Below are 21,569 nucleotides of genomic sequence, written 5' to 3'. Positions count from 1 at the left end.
GGATGAGACACGGCTGTTGATTGGCTTAGCGTAACCATCACTAGCTACGATTTGTTTACACCGCCATTAACACTCGCGTTGAAACCGGGCTTCTTGGTAACTGACCACCCGAGATCATCTGATAACGTTATTTAAGTCAAAAGCCCGGATGATTGATATAATAAGCACCGATATTAATTAGTTATATAGGTGTGACAATTAGGATTTTAATTGCCTGTCCTGTAGTGGATGGCAATAATGAAGATGCCTGAGCAAGTCGTTGGAACTTGGGTGAGCAAAATTTCTTCTATCGATACTGGTTGGCGATAATAATTAGCCACACATTAGCATTTGCTACCCATAAGAAAGTATCTAAATGCTGATTACCATTGTTATTGTAATATAAATTTGTGAAAGGTAGATGTAACATAGGTAGCAACATCAACGCTGCTGTAACCATTAATCCTGTTTAATTAGGGCCTAACCATGCCAGTGTCAGACCGAGTTTCATCTGTCCCTGCTACCAGACATGGACATATACTGACAGATATATAGTATGGATGAGAAATGAAACATAAACACGAACATGTGACATTTTCATCTGTCATGATGTACCAGCCCGGTTTTTGCCTTATCTATATATAAATATGTAATGGGGACATTTTGATGGATGTCAAATTAATAGTGATTCATTATATCTTTAGAATGTTGTTGTCTGTTATTGATTTACCACCCTCATGTCTTTGCCTATTGTTTTAGGTAAAGGTTTACAATAACTACGCCTTGATTTTCATAACTATCACAATTGGTTAAATTCTATTGTATAAAATTTATTTCAACCTTTCCAGTTTCCATCTGGATACTATGGCCATTTCCGAAGTAAATCCAGGAATGACTTCTGCAACGAATATCGCAACCTTGCAAGACCACAGCCACCTAGGAAATTTTTCAATAGGTCAAAGGTAATACAATAATATTATACAACATCAATCTTCAAATATTGTTCAAATTGATGTTTTATGCGAAGTGTTTTTTATGCAGGTAATTAAAACAGTGGACACTTGGTAATCTGGACACCTTCCTTCCCAGCCTAAACAGTCTGCATTACATGTTTTCATAGAAACTTGAAAGCAGTGTAATAAAGATTTGAGAAATATGTTTCCTGGGATCATAGGCGATATATACACTAATGTTAATTTTAATGTTAACGTATATATTGCCTGGTTACAGAGGATGAGGGATTTGTTGTTGGAGTAAACTTTAGTAATATTACTATTAAAACCTACCTACTTTCAGAAGCTTATTATGAAAAGCAAGTCAAAATATAATTTCTTTAGAATTTTCACTTTTTTTCCCTTAGATTAAAGAAGGTGTATGGGTTTTTTTCCATAAAGAAATAAACACCCCAACAGACACCCTTAGTGCTACCCTTACCAATATCTTTCTCCATATATGAGTCCATCCCTGATGTTGATTTATGAAAACAAATTCTATGCGTTGGTTAGGAATTATCCCGTCAGCTTTTGTTGGTTATAAAAAGGTGATAAAGCAGACCTAAATGGTAGATTATCCTAATTCAATATAATATTGATTTTTAAAATATTAAACAAAGATCAGTTATAAACTGTTATCTTACAATTCAAAAATAAAAAAAGATAAGTATTTAATACAAAGGAGCTGTATTGTAACTTTTTGTGGATCAGCTTTTATCAACTGTTTTTTTTCTTCATGAAATCAGTAAATCAAAAAATTCTATTCTCATATATCTGCTGTATGTTTGATATTATTTGGATTAGTAAATTTATAGCTGATTTGTGTTAAGTTGACAATGCTTTGAAATGATGAATTTCCTTATTGAGATTGTAAGTGTATTCCTTATGATAGATAAGTATTGAATTTGTAACAATACTTTACGAGATGATTGCTTACAAATCGGGCGTACCTGTACAGGTAAAGGCAGAACTACAGATGTGTATAGCAGATTTTATGATCCCTACTATACTTTCTGTTTGCATGGACAGCTCCACAAGGGCTACAGTAAACAAACTCATCGCAGATTATTGAGTCGCAGTAAACACATTGATCTAGCTGCCTATCATGGAATTTTTGACAGTTCCAATATTTATATTCTGTATGTAAAACAAAGCATTAAGATAATGGATATATGAGGCCTACAAACTTTATTTCTTGTTCGAAGCAAGTGTATGCAAACATTCCTGGCCAATGTATTTTGCGCTCCAACTACAAAATATGCACAAAAATTGTCTTTCCTTTAGCTGTTGATTAATATCTTTATCATGTACCAGTATATATGCGATAGGAGACGAAAAGGTCTTGTGATCGAGATTTAAACCTGGGACCTCGATTTGAACATTAGTTAGCCGGATGCAGCAATTTCAGTAGGATTTTTTATGGCAAGCCCAGAAGACTTATTTTCAAATTTTCATGAGTGCAAGTCTGGGACTGTCCTAGCACAAACAAATATAGAGAGTTCTTAAAATTTTTGTGAGTCCCCCAGATTTTTGTGATTCCCCCAGTAAAATCATGAGTCAATTATGACTCGTCTTACAGGTGAGTCCGGTAATTTACTATGGATGATGCCAAAAAATATGTATGTTTCAGGTTACATGACTGAAAATACATGTAGGTTGGAAGGGAATTTTTTTCATTTTTTTTATTTCATTTTTCATTAGGTAATACTAAGCAATAATAAAAATCAAGGTTGAAACCTTCAATAACTATTAACTGCTTTGAACTCAACATTTGTTTGAACTCAATATTTTTTGGAACAACAGTGAGATAAAATAGCTAGGGTGACGGTCGGAGGTAAATACTAGGGTAGCTAGGAGTACCTGAAATATTTGTTTGGCCTAAAAGAGCAATATTAATCTTAGGGAAGGAATTTTGTCCAGTAATATCTGTGTAAAAGACATTCTTCCTTCCCAAAGGGAATCCTTTCCTTAAATGCTCTAAGCAGGACTACGGTGCGAAATGGTTAAGGTGTTAAGACATATTGCCACTTTAATCCTCCATCTCAAGTTTTCAAATTTAAATCCCATGTGGGGTATTTGCCATGTGCTGACTGTAGGTTGGTGGTTTTCTCTCTCAGTACTCAAGCTTTCATCTATCTTCTGACCCTGGTACATCCTTAAATGACTTTTACTTTATCATGTAATTGTTCCCAATACAACATTGATAATTTGGTATTTATTTTGGCTGAATAAAAGCCGAATTATGTAATAATATTAACAAAATATTTACTTTACAGATAGAAATATTCAATAATCATTTTGGAAGTTTTTATTCACTGAAAGAATTAAAGTTTAGGGAAACACTTTATTTCTCGTTCAACATTGATGTACTGTTGAGAAATATAATACAATGTTGTCCCTTCACTTTGTGCATATGATTCTATACATTTTTACTATACATAATATAGAACGTTTAGGCTTAAAATTTTTCTATTGAACAAGTAGCAAATTTGTGAGCCTAAAATTTGTATTATAACTTTTGTACACTGTCCTAATTTACATCTGTTGAATCGCCATGAAAGATAATTAGGACAGATTTTAAATACCCACATACATTTCACCAATATATGTATTTCAGTGTTGATTTTAAAGTCAAATAGCTACGCAACTAGACTATGATTGAACGATAGCTCCATTCAGAACAAGGTTTTTGTCACCGATTCTTTACAAACATATTTGTAATACCAGGTATCTGTTTGCGAAGTGATAGCTCCAATCATGCCATTGGACGTATATTTACTCGGTCAACATTTTCCCTAACAACGGGATAAACATTACATTTATTTTCCACCCATTCTATGTAAAGTATGTTTATAGAAGCAGAAAGATTATTTGTTATTTCAAATTTTAATTGCCGTTTATTGCTTGAATTTCCTCAGTAATTTACTGAACCCATATAGGTGTGATCGAGCACAGGTGGTATTATATGTAAATTGAGAGTTGTTGGAAAGTTATTTTTGTATGTACAATATATACCTATATAACAGAGATAAAAACACTTATATATAATATACACATTATCATTCAGTAAGTTTATATTTTCAAATTTATCATATTTATGAAAATAAAAGTTATATATATGCTATAGCTGATTGATTTCTGTAGATCTTTTTTTATTATTTAAGATACTAAATTAGCAAATTTAAGTATCCATGAAAAATAATTCAACAAAGTGAAGCTATAAAGTTACAAATCTTATTTTATTTCAAAGAATGAAATTTTATGACCATATTTATGGTTGATAAAATGCTAAAAATAGTATCTCATGATCAATTGGACCCTGTGAAAATAGCTGATAAAATTGTATTAGCATACATATGGTGATAAGGTCAGCCACCTTGTGAGTATGTTGAAATATATACCTTTGTATAACATAGCTAAAACATTCTATTTTATCCCGGAGTTTATCTAAGATACATGTCAAAATTAATTTTTCTGTTTTGAATCGACCTTTTACCGCCTTTTAGTAAATATTACTGATAATAGTTTACTTACCATTTGAATGCATCACTTTTAATATTTATTAAATTTCAAGTCATTAAAATATCACTGTTGACAACATTTGAAATGGCCTTTTTAATCTGCACTCTCCATTTCTTTTCATGCTATATCCATTGATTATCATGATAAGCATTTGACATAAAATGTCATTTATTTTGCATTGAATACATATTTATAGGATAAATATGATAAAATTTTCTTTTAAAATCTTTTTTAAGATTTGCGAAAGAACATTTTAGAACATTTTTATAAGGACACTTTTGATCAAAAGAACAAGAACTCTTTTTTTAAATCCATAGCTCAGATTTTAATTTTAATCATGCTGTTTTTATGTTAACTCAATTGGATATCTTAATAATAAATGCTATGAAATGTAGCTCATTTTGCTTTAAATACACATTTGTAGCTGTATTACGATACCTGTACTTATTCAAGTCATTATTGGTTGAGCTGTATTTATTCAAGTCATTATTACTTTACCTGTACTTATTCAAGTCATCATTGGTTTACCTGTACTTATTCAAGTCATTATTGGTTTACTTGTACTTATTCAAGTCATCATTGGTTTAATTGTAATTATTCAAGTCATTATTGGTTTACCTGTACTTATTCTAGTCATCATTGGTTTAATTGTAATTATTCAAGTCATTATTGGTTTACAGTGTACCTGTACTTATTCAAGTCATTATTGGTTTAATTGTAATTATTCAAGTCATTATTGGTTTAATTGTATTTATTCAAGTCATTATTGGTTTACCTGTACTTATTCTAGTCATCATTGGTTTAATTGTAATTATTCAAGTCATTATTGGTTTACAGTGTACCTGTACTTATTCAAGTCATTATTGGTTTAATTGTAATTATTCAAGTCATTATTGGTTTACCTGTACTTATTCAAGTCATTATTGGTTTACCTGTACTTATGCAAGTCATTATTGGTTTACTTGTACTTATTCAAGTCATTATTGATTTATCTATACATATTCATGTCATTATTAGATGACCTGTATTTATTCAAGCCATTTTTGGTTAACATGTACACTTATTTATGAATTTATCACTACAAATTGTCCCCCTTTACCTATCATTGTCAGCAAAATCTCATTTTGTTGTAATCAAACACAATGATGTTGGTTTCCCTTTGCCGATTTCTTGCTTCACTGAATATGTAGCTTATGTGAAATTAATGGAGTAAATCTGACAGTGTTATTCAATTCATGCTGTTCTGGGCTATTTAACATTATTCTCAATGTTCTAAATGTGATAGAAAATAAGTTTGACTCCCAAACGGTTGATCTCATGAAAAAAAATGGTTTAAACACAGTGAATTTTATATACATGTATATTCTTAAGAATTATTATTAAGTTTATAATCATATTTCATGGAAAATTGATATTATTTAGTATTTAAATTATGATATAACAATTATATATCCGTTTAAAAATCTTGACGCAAAGCAAAATTCAATCTTAAGTTGTTTTCAACATTAAAAACATATTGATTGTTTTTGTTGGCCATATAAACTGCCATTTTCAATACTTGATAGCTGATCCATTCACCAAGCAATTTGACTTTTCAACAATAACTGATTGGATTTTGATTGATGCTAAACCTAGCTGAGCGTATTTTACACATATCATGATAATAGCTATATAATTGTGTAAAAGATGCAGGTCCAACCCCATTTCAAGATGATTTATGGCTTATTTGCAAAATGGGTCACCTTGTTAAAAATTTCAAAAATTTCATTTCAAGGTTGCCTTCTGCATAAATGACACCAGAGATTTTTTTTATTTATTCATTATGCGGAGGGTAAAATTGAGTGAAGTTTGAAAAAGGGAGCATTTGACACTATTTATGCATTAAAATGTCATTTGATATGATCATTTTACAGATTATGAAAGTCATTATATCAACATTTCAAGTTTTGCGACGGGTGTTCCATAAATAAGATATATGTCTTCAGATATAATGGGATCCCCTAAGGTACTTGGAAAGTGGTAACTATAGTGGGGTCCATTTGATTTTTTTATGCTTAAAAAATGATAAGAGGATAGCATAAATGCTGACCCTATATTCATTTTGAGGTCTGTGTTTATAAAGATATCAATACTATCAGGATGATAAAATTCGTAAGATGGCAATAGCCGTTTTGACAGTGATCAGTTGACGTTTATAGAGAAACATTTATGACAACATGATATACAGCGGCCACGCTTTGGATGTCATTTATACCATCAATTAAAACGAATATACATACCGGCCTACTATACCTTTCGGCCGGTACTAAAGACGACACCATTTTCTGTTTAAAAGTCTTTTGAGCTACAATATTGTAGCTAATACCACAATCTGATAAACATCAATTAGACTTGATAAATTTGTTTATTACATTTTTAGTAGTAAATATAAGGTTTTATGTTGAACATTAAAGCGAAATACTTCGCTCATTTGAAAGTATCAATTTTGATATATTTTCATTCGCTTTTGACCAATCGGATTTCAGCATTGACACTAAAAACATCATTATGATTGTTATGTCAGTAGTTTGTGAACACAAAGACGTCATATTTTCTTGTAGAAATATGAAGTTATGCGCACAAAAATACGACATAATAATCGCAAGGGCAAATAACTTTGTACAATACAATGGCAGAGTAACCTTTGGCGGGACCAGTAGCGATGGTCTTCTGTATACGGAAGCCAGAAGGCAAATGTAATAAATATAAAATTCCTTGTTTCTTAATGAAAACCAGTATTATTTGATCTCGTGAGGCAGGAACTTTGATATTTTTCAAGAGTGCGAAAAGAAATATCCTCTCGCGACAATGACTTCCAAGGTAAATAGTTGACCATGACTTATATACCTGTAGCAACAAACAAGTTTCATAAAGAAATGTGGGAATTAGAGCAAATTAAAATTTATGATTGTACGTTATCAAATTTATTCTCTGAATAATAAATTCGGCCTTGTCGTATATAATGCATCTCCTGTTTGGAGCGTGGGAATTAGATTGCAATGGAATATATTAGTCATTACCTAGAACGAATATACATACCCGGCCTACTATATCATTTTCTACTTTTTATATTGATGTGTCCAGTTTGTAGATCAGCTGGTGTATTAGTCATAGCTAGGGCGTACTATACATATACATATTATAATAAATATTTTTTATTTTATAATTTCGGAATAATTTATTGTGCTGATGTTAGTGAAAATGGGAACTACCCAACAAGATGAGCCTATATAGGTCAATCTCCCTATGATATTGATGACACCAGGTACTTAACCCCTAAAATATCTTTTTATGGAATCTATGTTTATATCAATCTATAAAAAACAGGAGCAGATATTTAGTATTTTTCTTCAGTTACAAAAGTTACTAACTTTACACCATTACCAATTTACTTCAAGTTAAATTATGCAAAATAATTGATTGCATCCCGAAAAAAATCTATGGCACTATATCCTATATTGAATGAAGTACTAATTGCGCATGCATCAAAGGCAAAATAAATTATGTTACATTATTTTTTGTGTTAATTAGACATTTATCTTACACGATTAAACACTAACTATTGTTCAAATGATGAATGCCATTTATGCTCTGTCGGTTGTGGAGCATCTTTAAAATACATATCCTTATTATCACTATGTTTGATAAGAGCGGAGTGGTTATACTAAGGATCTGTATTTTAATCAGATTGGGTCTATATACATGTAGATGCCAGAGCTTTGCAGACGATTTGCTAGTGCATTATGAGATGTTTGTCTACAAAGCTCTGGCATTTATATAGAACAAAGATTCCATAACAAGATGCAAAATGGAGTTCAATTTTTCAATTTACAGTATTAACTCATTTTGGAAGTATCTGCATTTAAATTGTTTAAGTTAGACCGTGAAAAATCGTTTATCAACAAGATAAGTATCAGTTGATTTTACCATGTCAACATTAGTGATGTCATAATGTTCACGTTTGGGTGTCATTCATTTCCTCATAGACTACTTTTTGGCTTGATTAGTTATATATCTTGTATTAGTGACATGTAAATATCAACTTGTACACAACATTACAACAATTTACATTAGGAGTATGAAAATAACAAAAAATCGATATGAAGATGATGTTCATCAAGTTTCTTGTTTGCTGATTTTCTTTTAGTGTACACAATTAAGTCTATAATTTTTTGCCTGCCGTCACTCAAACCACCATTGGCTCTACTGTGTGGTAATTGGTTAGTTGTTTGTTCACACTACCAAAGAGGTGCAATATTGTAGCTCAAAAGACTTCTAGACAGATAGTGATGTCGTCTTTAGAGCTACAATTGGTGCCTATTAATGCTAACGGAGAAAAGTAATGATTATGCAAATCGTTATTAAAACATGTTTATACATTTTATCGTTCTTGTTTTATATCACTTACCTACTAGGCAATAAAATTGAACCGTATAAAGTATGGCATTCATAATGAGACATTATTTTTTTGACATATAGATATGAAGGCCTTTTTGAAGGACAATTATACGACAAGTCTACAAATTGTGAATTTGAACACTTGAGAGCGGTACGGTAATAGTTGTTATATTTGTTTTAGACAAAAGTAGTATTTAAATGCATGTATACGCATGAAATAATCGGAAACCTACAAGAAAGCATAGAAAATTGTGCCCGAGTAATTTTCTGAGGCAGTGCTCCACTGCGACACATAGGGACCAAATTGTATACGGCCGAAAGGTATAGTAAGCCGGGTACATATATTCGTTCTAGCTACCACACTCTTTAAGGAATATGTCATTTTCTTGTTTATAACACACACAGAAAAATATTATAAAGTACTATAGAATCAGTAAATTGGGTTTTTTTATTATTTGGTTTCATGAAAGAAAATCTTATTTTATGATATAAAAGATATGTGCAGTATTTTACTTAAAAGTTACTTAAAATCGTAGAAAACACTGGAGCTTATAGTATAATAACAGGTTTATATGAAAAACATTTTTTTTAAGTTTGTGTTTATTTGTTAGAGGAATTGAGGGACGCACGGGTAAATATATGTAGGGGTCAACTTTAATCATTATAGGGGTTTGATTAACATGTGAGAGCTCAGCTGTCAACTTTTTAGGAGCTAAACTAACAGCAACCCATGGTTCGTATGACATGTAGGCAAATTTGGTCTAATGTCTGTTGCATGTATAGTTTTATTGGCAGCAAGGGGTTGATAGACAATGAAATATCACTGTCTTTGTAATATTTCACAATTTCCCGTATGATCTATATAAGGCCCATTTCGCCTCTTGGTGAATAAAACTTATTTGTTTATTTTTGTATTTGTAAATTTCATACATGATAATTAAAGGACTGCGTGACATTTTCATGTTTTCTCAATTCGCAATTATCCCCAAAATATATTTGGATGATAAGATGGGCCTTTTACTGGAGGAAAATGGTGTCGTAAGAGTTTTCTCCCTTGACATAAACTTCAATTATATAAATACAAAAATATTTCTCTCATTTCAATTGCAAAAAAATAATGGCTATTTAAGTGTACGACAAGAACATTAGAACCGATATAAATATTCATGTGTTGTTTAAATGCTGTGTTGATGTTTATCAAAGTTACGAAATGTTTATATAATTTGTGAATCTTATATCTACATCGTCCTGGTTTCATATTTTTTAAGTCATGCTTCTTGATGAAGGCCAAAAGACAGCTTTTTATGACAATAAGATGTCTATAGTACTTTCATAAGGAAAAAGTGCTTATTAGAACATTTGTGTACATTTGGTTTATTATATCATTCGAGACTTTTGATTACCAAATTTTGCTATATCATTTTAATATTGTGTAATAATATTGTACTGAAATTCTATGATCAATTCATTTACTTTCTATATTGCTATTCTTAACTCTTTGATTTATTGTTGTTGACTTAATTCTGAGTAGTAATTATATCTATTTATTGTGTGGTGTTAACCGAGAAGTATTAAGGAGACCGGTCCAACCAGGTGTGACACGTATCCCCAAGGACATTGGACAATTAATTCACCTGTAAGACCACTGACACTTGAATTCTAAATGCCATCTAGATCTGTTTATCTTCCGTGTTTTTGATATTGTTATATAATCATATGTGTTATGCTTTGTGATGAGTTAGTTAGGGTCTAGAGCTCGGACGACACGGGTCGATTTTCGGATACTCCGGGAATCGCCTACCGACTTCTAGGAAGTTACATTTAATAAATTCATATTTGGAAAAATATTCTGCATCTTTGGAGTTCGTCCTTTTAATCGAAATATATCACAACGACGTCATCTCCGTTGTGAAAGATTGTGGAGCTATCCGGGTTGTACCCACTTTTTAGCTGGGTACGCTTTCCAAGTACATGAAGAGCCAAGCGAGAGATTCCCAAGATGACGACTTTCTATCAAAGATGCACTCCTCAGCAATTCTGGAATCCTACCGGAACTGGACGAAGCGGCTGGACCTTACCGAGTAACAGAAATTGTACCCGTTGTGGCCTCACCTTTAGTTATGGTCATCTTAGTGTATGTCCTGCTTTATTATCCCAGTGCTTCAAGTGTGGAAAAATTGGACACTTTTCTAGGAACTGTTTCTCAAGTGAGTTTCGTTTCAAAACAAGTAGGCGTCATAATGGTCTAAGGACAATCGATTCGAGGAATCAAACGGGAATTCAGAACGGCAGGGACGCCGGAATTCAAAATAACAGAGACGCTACGTATCCGCAACTGTCTGGGAATGTTGCATCGACACGAGAAACAGAGAAGGAACAAGTGTAAATCCCGCGCCAAAAAGAGGAGAGACAAGGAAAGAATATCAGCTTTCAAAGAGAGGAAAAGTCTTCAAGGTATGCTACCATTTTCAACTATTTCGGACAATGAAATATCTAACATATGTAACTGGAATGGAATAGCAGATCAGAAAATAATAGCAAAACTTCGGCAGCAAGTTTCTAAACTATCAGAAGAGTGCGAAAAACTTTCTAAGGATGGATTACAGCAGAAATGTTCCCAACAGTGTGAGTGCATCTCATTTAGTGAAGAACTCGCCATATTACGAATGGAGAATTCGAGACTACGGGAAGAAATATCCGAGTCAAACAAACAGCTGGACTCAGCGCTGGACATCGTTCGAAACAGCGAGGAAGATAAGAAAACCTTTTCGGACCTAATTCAAAAACAAAAGTATGAAATTATGGATTTAAAGCATAAATCACACCAACTGGACGACATTAACCTTCAAAACAAAATTTATATAGCATCAAACAATACGTTAAAAACGCAAATATATGATCTAAAGAGACAACTGGAAACGCTACAATCAACGCAACCACCCACGAGTGTTTGTTGTAATAATTGGAATTCCGGCCGAGTAAGAGGACACAGTAGAAATAACAGACCTGGCAGATATTATCGTTAAAAGAGTCGCGGGACGCGACATTTTTCGAAGCCGGAGGGAAATTTCATAAGGAAAAAGTGCTTATTAGAACATTTGTGTACATTTGGTTTATTATATCATTCGAGACTTTTGATTACCAAATTTTGCTATATCATTTTAATATTGTGTAATAATATTGTACTGAAATTCTATGATCAATTCATTTACTTTCTATATTGCTATTCTTAACTCTTTGATTTATTGTTGTTGACTTAATTCTGAGTAGTAATTATATCTATTTATTGTGTGGTGTTAACCGAGAAGTATTAAGGAGACCGGTCCAACCAGGTGTGACACGTATCCCCAAGGACATTGGACAATTAATTCACCTGTAAGACCACTGACACTTGAATTCTAAATGCCATCTAGATCTGTTTATCTTCCGTGTTTTTGATATTGTTATATAATCATATGTGTTATGCTTTGTGATGAGTTAGTTAGGGTCTAGAGCTCGGACGACACGGGTCGATTTTCGGATACTCCGGGAATCGCCTACCGACTTCTAGGAAGTTACATTTAATAAATTCATATTTGGAAAAATATTCTGCATCTTTGGAGTTCGTCCTTTTAATCGAAATATATCACAACGACGTCATCTCCGTTGTGAAAGTACTATGTTTTATCAGAAACGATAGAAATGATCTTATAACAAACAAACATGCATAATCAATTTTATTCTTATCTTATGACCTAGGGTATGTCACCATTAACAAGGGAAACTGAATAACAAACTCGTCGTAAATCATAGAAAATGGGCAGTTATAGAATCTACGAAACTTAATGGACATTTAAGATTCAAACATGTAAAAGCATTTTCATTACTTGCTAAGTTAACTTTTTTACATGTATGTTTATCACTTTCATTCAAAAGTTTAATTTGAAATTCCAGACGAATAGTTAATTTTTTAAAAAGGAGAAGAAAAAAAGGAAGAAAATTCATTGACTGACTTTATTTTATGTAATTTTAAGTGTTCTTTACTTTCCATAAATCTTGTGTTTTAACCTTTGACCCCCGGAAATTTGACAGATTTTACAGCTTTATAAACGTGCGATTTTGATGAGATCACGAGCCTATATATATGGCCAATCATTCCTTGAACTGTAATTTTTGACAAGTTTGACAGTTTTACAGTGGTTAGAGTTAAGATGTAGGTAATATATGGAATCTGCTTGCCGTATAAGTACACAAGATAGTATTGTGAAACTCTTGTGTCCCTATAGATTGTGTGAATTTTACTGTGCACATAATTTACACATATTAACCACACAGATGCATAATTTGGTGATTAGAATAACCTTTTTAGGTTTGAACATTCTTTAAATTCTGCTGGCTCCATGAAACAATCTTAGCCAATTAAAGCTTAATAAAACTTTTTTGTAAAATCATTTGTTATTGACAAAGTCTTAATGACTATTTTTAGACTGTTTCGTGATCCTGGGGTTTGGACCAAACCTCAAACTTGCTATTGTGTCAGTGAGTCCGGAATACAAAAAAGCTATTATTGGGAACTATCTGTATCTATACATTGCAGAACCTAATATTCAGTTTTATACAAAATCTTCCAGAATTCATTGAAAATTAGCCAATTTTAGTTAATCAGCTTTAGTTAGTTTCATATGGAGGAGCTCTTTAGAATGGCAATTCAATAATGCTTTCAAATGCCTGGTAATTCTTTTTTTTAAATACATGACTAAATGCCTTTCCTAAATATCATTTATGAAGTTGACATACCTTAATCAACCAGATATGATCTGACCATTCCGGTAGATGCCTGTCATCATCATCAGTTTGAAATTTCCCTCAAATTGGTAGTTTCGATGATGTTGTTGTTTACATAGAGGTTACACAACGAGTGGTCGTTGGATATGGAATTAATTCCACACGAGTGAGTTATTTTTTAAAAGTTACAAAAGCGAGTGTCTTTTGTAACTTTTAAAAAATAACTTACGAGTGTGGAATAAATTCCATATCCAACAACCACGAGTCGTGTGACCTGTTTCTACCACAATATATTATCCGCTTTTAGCCGATAGAAATACGACGAGGATAAGTTCGCTATCCAACAGCAGTTTTGGCGTCAAGCGGCGATCACAGCATACCATGACGTCACTCGATTATTGATGACGTTGACAAATGATGACACGACAATGAGAAAGACGTAGGTCGGTCAAAGTTCATCGTGTCAGCCAATCAGAATGCATACAGAGTTTATACCACGTGTGGTATAAACAAATTGTTAATCAACAGCTGCATCGTTTATTTGATACCCTGAGAGTTGAATAACAACGCCTATTGTGGTAGAAATTAGTTTAAAGATGCTCCACCGCCGACAGAGCATAGATGATACTCATTATTTTACTAATAATTGGTGTTTAATCGTGTGTATATATGTCTAATTAACACAAAAATAATATAAAATAATTTATTTTGCTTTTTGTGCATGCGCAATCATTACTGCATTTCTTACAGGACATAGTGCCAGGAATTTTTTTCGGGATGCAATTAATTATTTTTAATATTTTTATTTTGACATAAAAATAGAAGCTCAAACTTTTCATTGGAGGTAATGGTGTAAAGTAAGTAACTTCTCCTGACCCTGTTTTCGATAGGGAAAAAATATTTGTCAGCGGTAGAGAATTTTTAACTTTCAAATGAAAATGAATATGCCTTAAAGTTATGATTTGAATTTAAAATATGGAATTATATATTCATTATTGCTCTTTTGCTTCACCAGCCGAGTGTAATTAGCATATACTCATTTTAGTTTTATTATTTTCCTCAGCAACCAACACCAAAACACGTGTTCTCTCACCATGACAACAGAGAGTCCTTTTTGAATGACGCCCTTTACTTCGAACAGGTAAACTGTTTGCTGACATTTACAATTGTTAACAATAAAAACGAAAAAAAGTTAAGTACATTTAGTAATGGTTAATCATTATTTATTTCATTATTATATGACTTTTCATTTTTCAGTTAAGTTTGAAAGGATTTTCTTGACCTAGATCCCAAAGAAAATGAATGAGTTAGACAGTCAATTGTATGTAGTCTATTTCAGAAGTTTGAATTGGTATTGAAGGTTTTAGTTGTCATTTCTGAAACTCTTGAGTGTGATTGCTAATACGATTTTAAAACATTTTATGAAACTTTCGAAGATTTGAAAAAGAATAAATTCCACATGTTTCTATTTATTGATTTTTAATGTTTTGATATGTTCTATAGGGATTAGGTAGAAAACGAGTTCCAAATGAAACATATAACTTCAAACGGGATTTCATCACATGGATGCCAGAAAAAGAATACATCGAACGGTCACGACCCCTAGTATCAACATACAGAGTGGACTTCAAGAGCAAGAAGACAGAAATCACCAAATGTTCATCAACTATTTCTACGACGCAACAGGAACATCACAATATCCCACAAATAATGGTCAAACGCCCAAAGACTTCATTTGACGGAGTGCCCACAACGTCGTATCGGTATTCGCATGGAGATTTTAGCAGTAACCCAAACAAAGAACTCATTACAGCTGTGAATAATGACGCATTGCAGCTAAGTTTGCTAAACAGGAAAAATAGGGCCATGTCTGCCAAAACAAGTGGAAGAGAATCCGTTGCTTCATGCATGATCTGGCATGCTGCCAAAAATGAATCAACAACATCAAACGGGAAAGGTAGGTTACCGGAAGCAACAGCTACAACAGTGTTTCTACCACACCCACCGCCACCAAGGGAAGCAGCAAAACAGGTGTCTGTTGCATCCCCGCCGATTCAGATGGAGCAGACGACAACTTCAGTACCAGCCCCAGTGGCCCCGGTCACTCAGACCGTTTCTGCTCCAGTAGCAGCACCACAGCCGACAATTGTATGGAGTCCACCGCAGCAAACAGAGGTCGCTTGCTAGTTTTGCTGTCTGAAACATAAGAATATAGGTAAATAATAGTATTAAAAGCAAAAATATGCTACTGATTAAGCAGAAATATATTTCATTGGTTCAAGGCAGAGGCGTAGTCCTGAGGTATCAAAAATTAGTAGTGGCCATTTAAAATACTATGTTTTTGCTATCATTATCAAAGTTATATTGAAATACAGGATATACAGAAGTAATAAACGATAAACATTCTTTTTTCTAAATGCATTCAGTCATGAAACCTAACGAAATTATTGCAAAATGTCTTGTTGGCTTTTACAGGCTCATAATTTACAATAGGTAGTATGAGCTATTCGTTCATCCATTGAATATTCATCTCCTTTCCATTGTCAGTTCTAGACCTTATCAACCTTGACGACAGGATCTTGTTGTTATCATTAGATATGGTACATTTGTTGTCAGAGGATTTAAGATTATACGGATTATCAAAGTGGCATTACGATAAAGCTGCATCCATGGGACGGTTTCCAGGCTAAGGCATTTGGTGTACATCTGCCCACATCAAACTATTGTAAATCAACTTATTTTCGAGCGCGATTTATTTTCTTGCATTTTCAGACGATTAGAATTCGCGCGAAAAAAAACGTCATGGAAAAGATTCAACTACTAGTAAATAGAGCGTTTTGTATGTAAATCGTGAAATTAAATCAACGCGAAAATGTCGTCGATCATGGAAACGCGAAATTAACTCACCGTGAAAATTAGTTGGTTTACAGTATCTCCAAAACTGGTCTAGCAACTTTAAAATTACATTTATTGGTAGAACATTTTGGTATAGTTAAAGGACATTATAAATAATGGGTGATACAGTTCTACTTAAACTACTGTTTGATTAAACTAGTTCTTTTGTGTTACCTGTTGAGCAAACGTTCTATTTTGATATTTTGTTATAATTCTAAGACATCTAAGACATAAAATTTATGTCTTATGACGATTATTTTAAAGTCGAACATCCAGCAACAATATGTTAATGAGGTGGTGTCATTGAATGTGGGAAAATGTGTCTTATAAACGTGTTAAGATTTTAATTCTATAGTGAAAAGCAGCTCTCCAGTTTGTGGGTAATAGGGCTGAATGTGTGGTCTCAATATATAATGTAAAATGATACAGAGATCAAGAGCATAAGTTTATTCTTTAATAATATTTTACGAGGTTATTTTAATCGACCTGGGTTGAATACAGATGACGTGAGATGCTGTTTTTATGGTTGATTTAAGCATTTAATCTTTGTTGACTTTTTTTCGTCGAGTTACAATGATTGCTGATGAATAACCTTGAAAAAGTGAAGTCGATGATAAATACGAGGTATATATGAACAGCGAGAATAACATATTTAGTTCAATAGATGACAGTCTCCTTTATCACTATCAGGCCTATGATTTATGCAAGTAAGAAGTAATTTCCCAGTAAGTACGTGTACTTGATAAACCTACATATTTTCCTAGCCTTTTCCTGAGGTGTCTTTCCTCGTATGGTGGTTTGGTCCTCAAAGCAATGATTTACATTGTACTTTTCACAAGAATTTTAGATCCTGATAGGCAGTTTTATTTTAGCAAGCATTTGCAGTAGAGTAATATTTCCTTAGCATATCATTTATGCATAAAACATGACTGTTGTAATGCATCAACAGAAAACCGCATACGTCTTGCAGAGATTATTTCTTACTGCAGCATAGTTCTTCCAAATGTCTGCATTTTAACATATAAAATTGGTCCATATGAACATATTGGGTCTTTAAATTAAGTTCTTTTATTGAATTGTTTTGTATGTATTCCAAAAAGTAGCGCTTATCAGAAATGACAATGATTTTTTGTTTTCGGTTTTCGTATACAGTCATTTGATAAGAGCAATGAGGAATGCATGGAAATGGAAGACGCAAAAAAAAAATAATTAAGGGATTTATTTTATCAAATGTCAAATTGTCAAATCTTTTGATTATCATTCAATTAAATTCTCATGTAGATGAAAGATTCAATACATTGTATAACTATCTAATGGAAAGTAAAATGTGAGAATTATTAAATTGGATTTTTCAATTATCGTATAATACATTGAACATTGCGCTAACTATCTGCAAGGAGACATTTTAGGGTAATAACTAATAAAATAAATCTTACGAAAGAACATCTATGTACCTCTAGTATTATGTATTAATAACGATGACAAATCTATTCTGTCAATGGACCATCTCTAGTGTCACATCGTTATTTACATTTATATTATTTTTATCATTATTGTAAATCAACTATATTCTTGTCTGTTGATTCATGTTTTAGTGTCACATTTTATATGAAAAGGATACACGAGAATGTTCACAATATATTATCTACACACGCGCGCGCTTATGTTTCGGGTGTTTTATGGGGAGACAGAGGACTTAAACTAAATTTGTTAATTGAATATATCCAATTAAGTTTTCTATTCTGAATATACGAGTGCATTTATTTTGACACCATCAGATAATAGCTGTTCACGATGCTTTAAGATTTTTCTGCTTTTCTTTCAGACGTTGATGTTATGGTTGATTGAACTTGAAGTCGGTGGACTTGTTTTTTATAATCAATGTAACTGACATGCCAAAGTTTAAATACGTACGCGATTGTCTGTCAAAATAATTCAAATCTCCATAAAAGTGATATAAATGTCAAAATCTGTTGCATAAGATTTAATATATTTTTCAATTAATAAATAAAGGTTACTAAAGATAATAAAAATATTGTTATTAATTTAAACGATCATATTCATTTCAACATTGAGACACGCCTAAAAATACACGTAGTATTACTAGAAATCGCATATACGTAGACACCTTTTTTTGTACGATTAATTTGTATTACACAAATTTTGACGATTTTCATCCGACCTTTAGTATCTTTGTAGAAGAAACAATATAAAAATTGTAGTTTAACTCTCAAGTGCTTCATACAGATAAACATAGCATTGGTCAAATGTTATTTATAAAACATAAAATACATAGTTTGTTAACTTCATCATAAATGTTATTACATGGGATCGGTCTATGTACCTGTTTTAAAGAGATACGGGGAAGATGGCGAGAAAGTGTTTTATTAATATGATTTATAGAAATTTTTATATATTTATGTGGCACTTCCTTCCTGTAGCGTATACAATATGCAGTATCATTCTAATGTAATGTAAATATTAACCTTTATATTTGCACTTTTAAGAAATTAATGTAAGAAGCAAAGATTTTTTTTTTTTGCTTCTCAGTTTCGATAAAGGAGTAGTTAAAAGGCACACAAAGCCCAGAGATTAACACCTCTGGCGTGGCAATTTTCTTTTCTTTGTTATGCTACATATATTTTTAATCATTAGTAAATGGGGTAGTACTGCAAATCAACTTATTTTCGCGATGATTTAATTTTGCGTTTTATGCGTAATTTTCACGTAATTTTATCGTAAACGGCTCTTATTTAGATGCATTTGAAACTTTTTTGTCGTTATTTATTTTCTTTCGCGAATTTTAATATCCCGCCAAATACGCAATATTTAATTGATCACGGGGATAAGTTGATTGGAATGATATACAAAATGTGAAGGACAATTTGACTTGCCAAATGCATTAATTGTTTATTGATAATTAACTTTATTCACTGTACAAAATACTTTTTTTCTGGGTAATTCCTGAAAGAGTACGTTTTACACGGTACAGTGTATTATAATTGTCATGTTATTAATAATTACAACTTTCATACTGTGAATAATTCCTTGTGTTTATTTAAGAAAAGGCTGTGATTATTTTCTTTTGTTAAATATCTTGTATTATTTTTGTCCCATTTATTTTCAATCAGCTCTGTTTTAGTATTTTTGTGTGATTTTTAAGTAGGGTATGATTTGTTAAGTTGAACTTTGTTATTATCATGGCTAGCAATTTAGAAACTTCTTTACCTCATAAATGTTTCTTTGTTCTTTTTAGTGTTATATATATATATAATATTTGCATATATCATGACATAAAACTAGAATTGCTATAAATAACTGGAGTGTGTAAATACATGCATTTAAAAAGTAATATGTATAATTAGATATAGTATCGTAACTTAAAACAGATTGTCAAAATTGATTATTTTTAAAATGATATAAGATAAAGGAACCGATCGTTCTGTACTATTTAATGTATAATTCTATCGTCTGTCATTATTTAAAATCAAGTCTATTCTGTCATTAAGACCACTGGATGTATCTTGATCTGATTTGAGCGTCCTACTGAGTACAAATGCTCTAGTGACTCCCTATTGTATACTCCCTATTGTATAGCGAAAGGATAAGACTTCTCATGGGCTGAAGAGATTTGGCGCTATGGAAGGAGATATTTCCCAACCATCATTCTGGAAAAAAAATGATGACAATATGTTGGTTTTAATATTGAAGTACCAGGTCGGCAATACAGGCCATCTAATTCTGTTGTTGATGTTGCTATTAGTGATACTGTTGGGTTGTTTTTTATTCGCGGGGAATTAATTTTAGCAAAATTTGCGTTTAAGTTATTTACCGCGAACTTGATACATTAACTGAAATAGAAAGAATGGCTTGTTACTGCTAGAAAAACGCGCGAACAATTCTCCACGCATTCGCTCTCTTAATATCAAAGAGAAAATCTAAATAAAAATCGCCCAGCGAAATTGTACAGTTGAATTCAGCGATGCAGACCATCCTTTGGTGGTGTTAATGGTGTGTTATATGTATTCGGTGGTGTTAGAATGGTTGTAACTTAAACATACTGCCAATTGTGCTTATACATATGTTTTTATATCCACAGAGCCAATTAGGGATTTTTTTTTCAAATACTGTGAATATGGAACTATTTGCGGCGTGGATTTTTTTTTCTTATCTCGCTTTTATTAATTTTCGTGTCAACAAATGCAAAATTTTCACATGCAAATTGAAATAGATGCACAACACCAAAAACTACCAAAACGCGCACTTTTTTAAAAACTAACTTAGCCAAAAACTCCACCCGCAAAATATATCTACATTCACAGTATATATTAAAGTATACTATTGCATTTTTATTTTATAATTTTTTCATTAATGTTTGTTATTTTCATTTATGACCTTTTATACCACATTTTGGTACAGAAATGTTTGTCCCAAAATGAAGAATGGAATCATGTTTTACTAAACAGGTAGAAAACTCATTACGTTTATATAATATTATTACATGTATATTTCTACAATATTGAATATTGTTTATTCTTTTCATCATTAATAAAAAGTAGTCGGGCAACAGGTGTTGTTATTTTTTAACATTACAGGAATGATGTTAAAAGTAAATTTTCCTTAATGAAAATAAACAAAAACAGTCATCCGAGGTGGGTGGTTCACCTAGTAATCTCAGCAAAATCCATTCTTATTGGATATACTGTAAAATATTAAATATTGGCGGGTACATTTATTTCGTGGTTGGCCTGTGTAACAGCGAATCCAGTAATGTATAGACCAAGGTATTTTTAATATTCATGTTTTACAGCAACAAACGTTTCCTAAGTAACTAATATCTTATGTTATACAGCTACGGTACGAGAAAATTAGTCAACGACTACCTGTCCTTAGTCCGTAGTTTTAAGCTTGGATACTTCTTCCAAATAAACAAATCATATCATGATGAAAAAATGCAGAAATAATTTACAACGCCATTAT

At 32.2% G+C, this 21,569-nt stretch overlaps 1 protein-coding gene across 2 annotated transcripts; it reads left to right on the top strand.

The window, feature by feature from the left end:
- Positions 1–45: 45 nt before the first annotated feature.
- LOC138335913 (uncharacterized) lies at positions 46–21,156 on the top strand. 2 transcript variants are annotated; one of them, XM_069285097.1, is made up of 5 exons: positions 46–270; positions 828–941; positions 14,758–14,835; positions 15,198–15,909; positions 18,415–21,156. In XM_069285097.1, exons 1-4 carry the CDS (start codon positions 229–231, stop codon positions 15,879–15,881), a joined length of 918 nt encoding a protein of 305 aa, XP_069141198.1. In that variant the 5' UTR covers positions 46–228; the 3' UTR covers positions 15,882–15,909; positions 18,415–21,156. The 2 variants fall into 2 exon arrangements, with proteins under 2 accessions (XP_069141198.1, XP_069141197.1); XM_069285096.1 differs by having other exon boundaries at positions 15,198–21,156.
- Positions 21,157–21,569: the final 413 nt, after the last annotated feature.

Source organism: Argopecten irradians, chromosome 12, assembly GCF_041381155.1.
Source record: "Argopecten irradians isolate NY chromosome 12, Ai_NY, whole genome shotgun sequence".
Classification (NCBI taxonomy): domain Eukaryota; kingdom Metazoa; phylum Mollusca; class Bivalvia; order Pectinida; family Pectinidae; genus Argopecten; species Argopecten irradians.
This window is presented reverse-complemented; position numbering and strand designations above follow the sequence as displayed.

Excerpts from the sequence above, each read along its gene's own strand:
- LOC138335913 (XM_069285097.1), top strand. The coding sequence starts at position 229 with ATGGCAATAATGAAGATGCCTGAGCAAGTCGTTGGAACTTGG. Across the intron at positions 271-827 it reads AGCAAGTCGTTGGAACTTGG|TTTCCATCTGGATACTATGG; the intron begins GTGAGCAAAATT and ends CAACCTTTCCAG. Across the intron at positions 14,836-15,197 it reads ACGCCCTTTACTTCGAACAG|GGATTAGGTAGAAAACGAGT; the intron begins GTAAACTGTTTG and ends TATGTTCTATAG.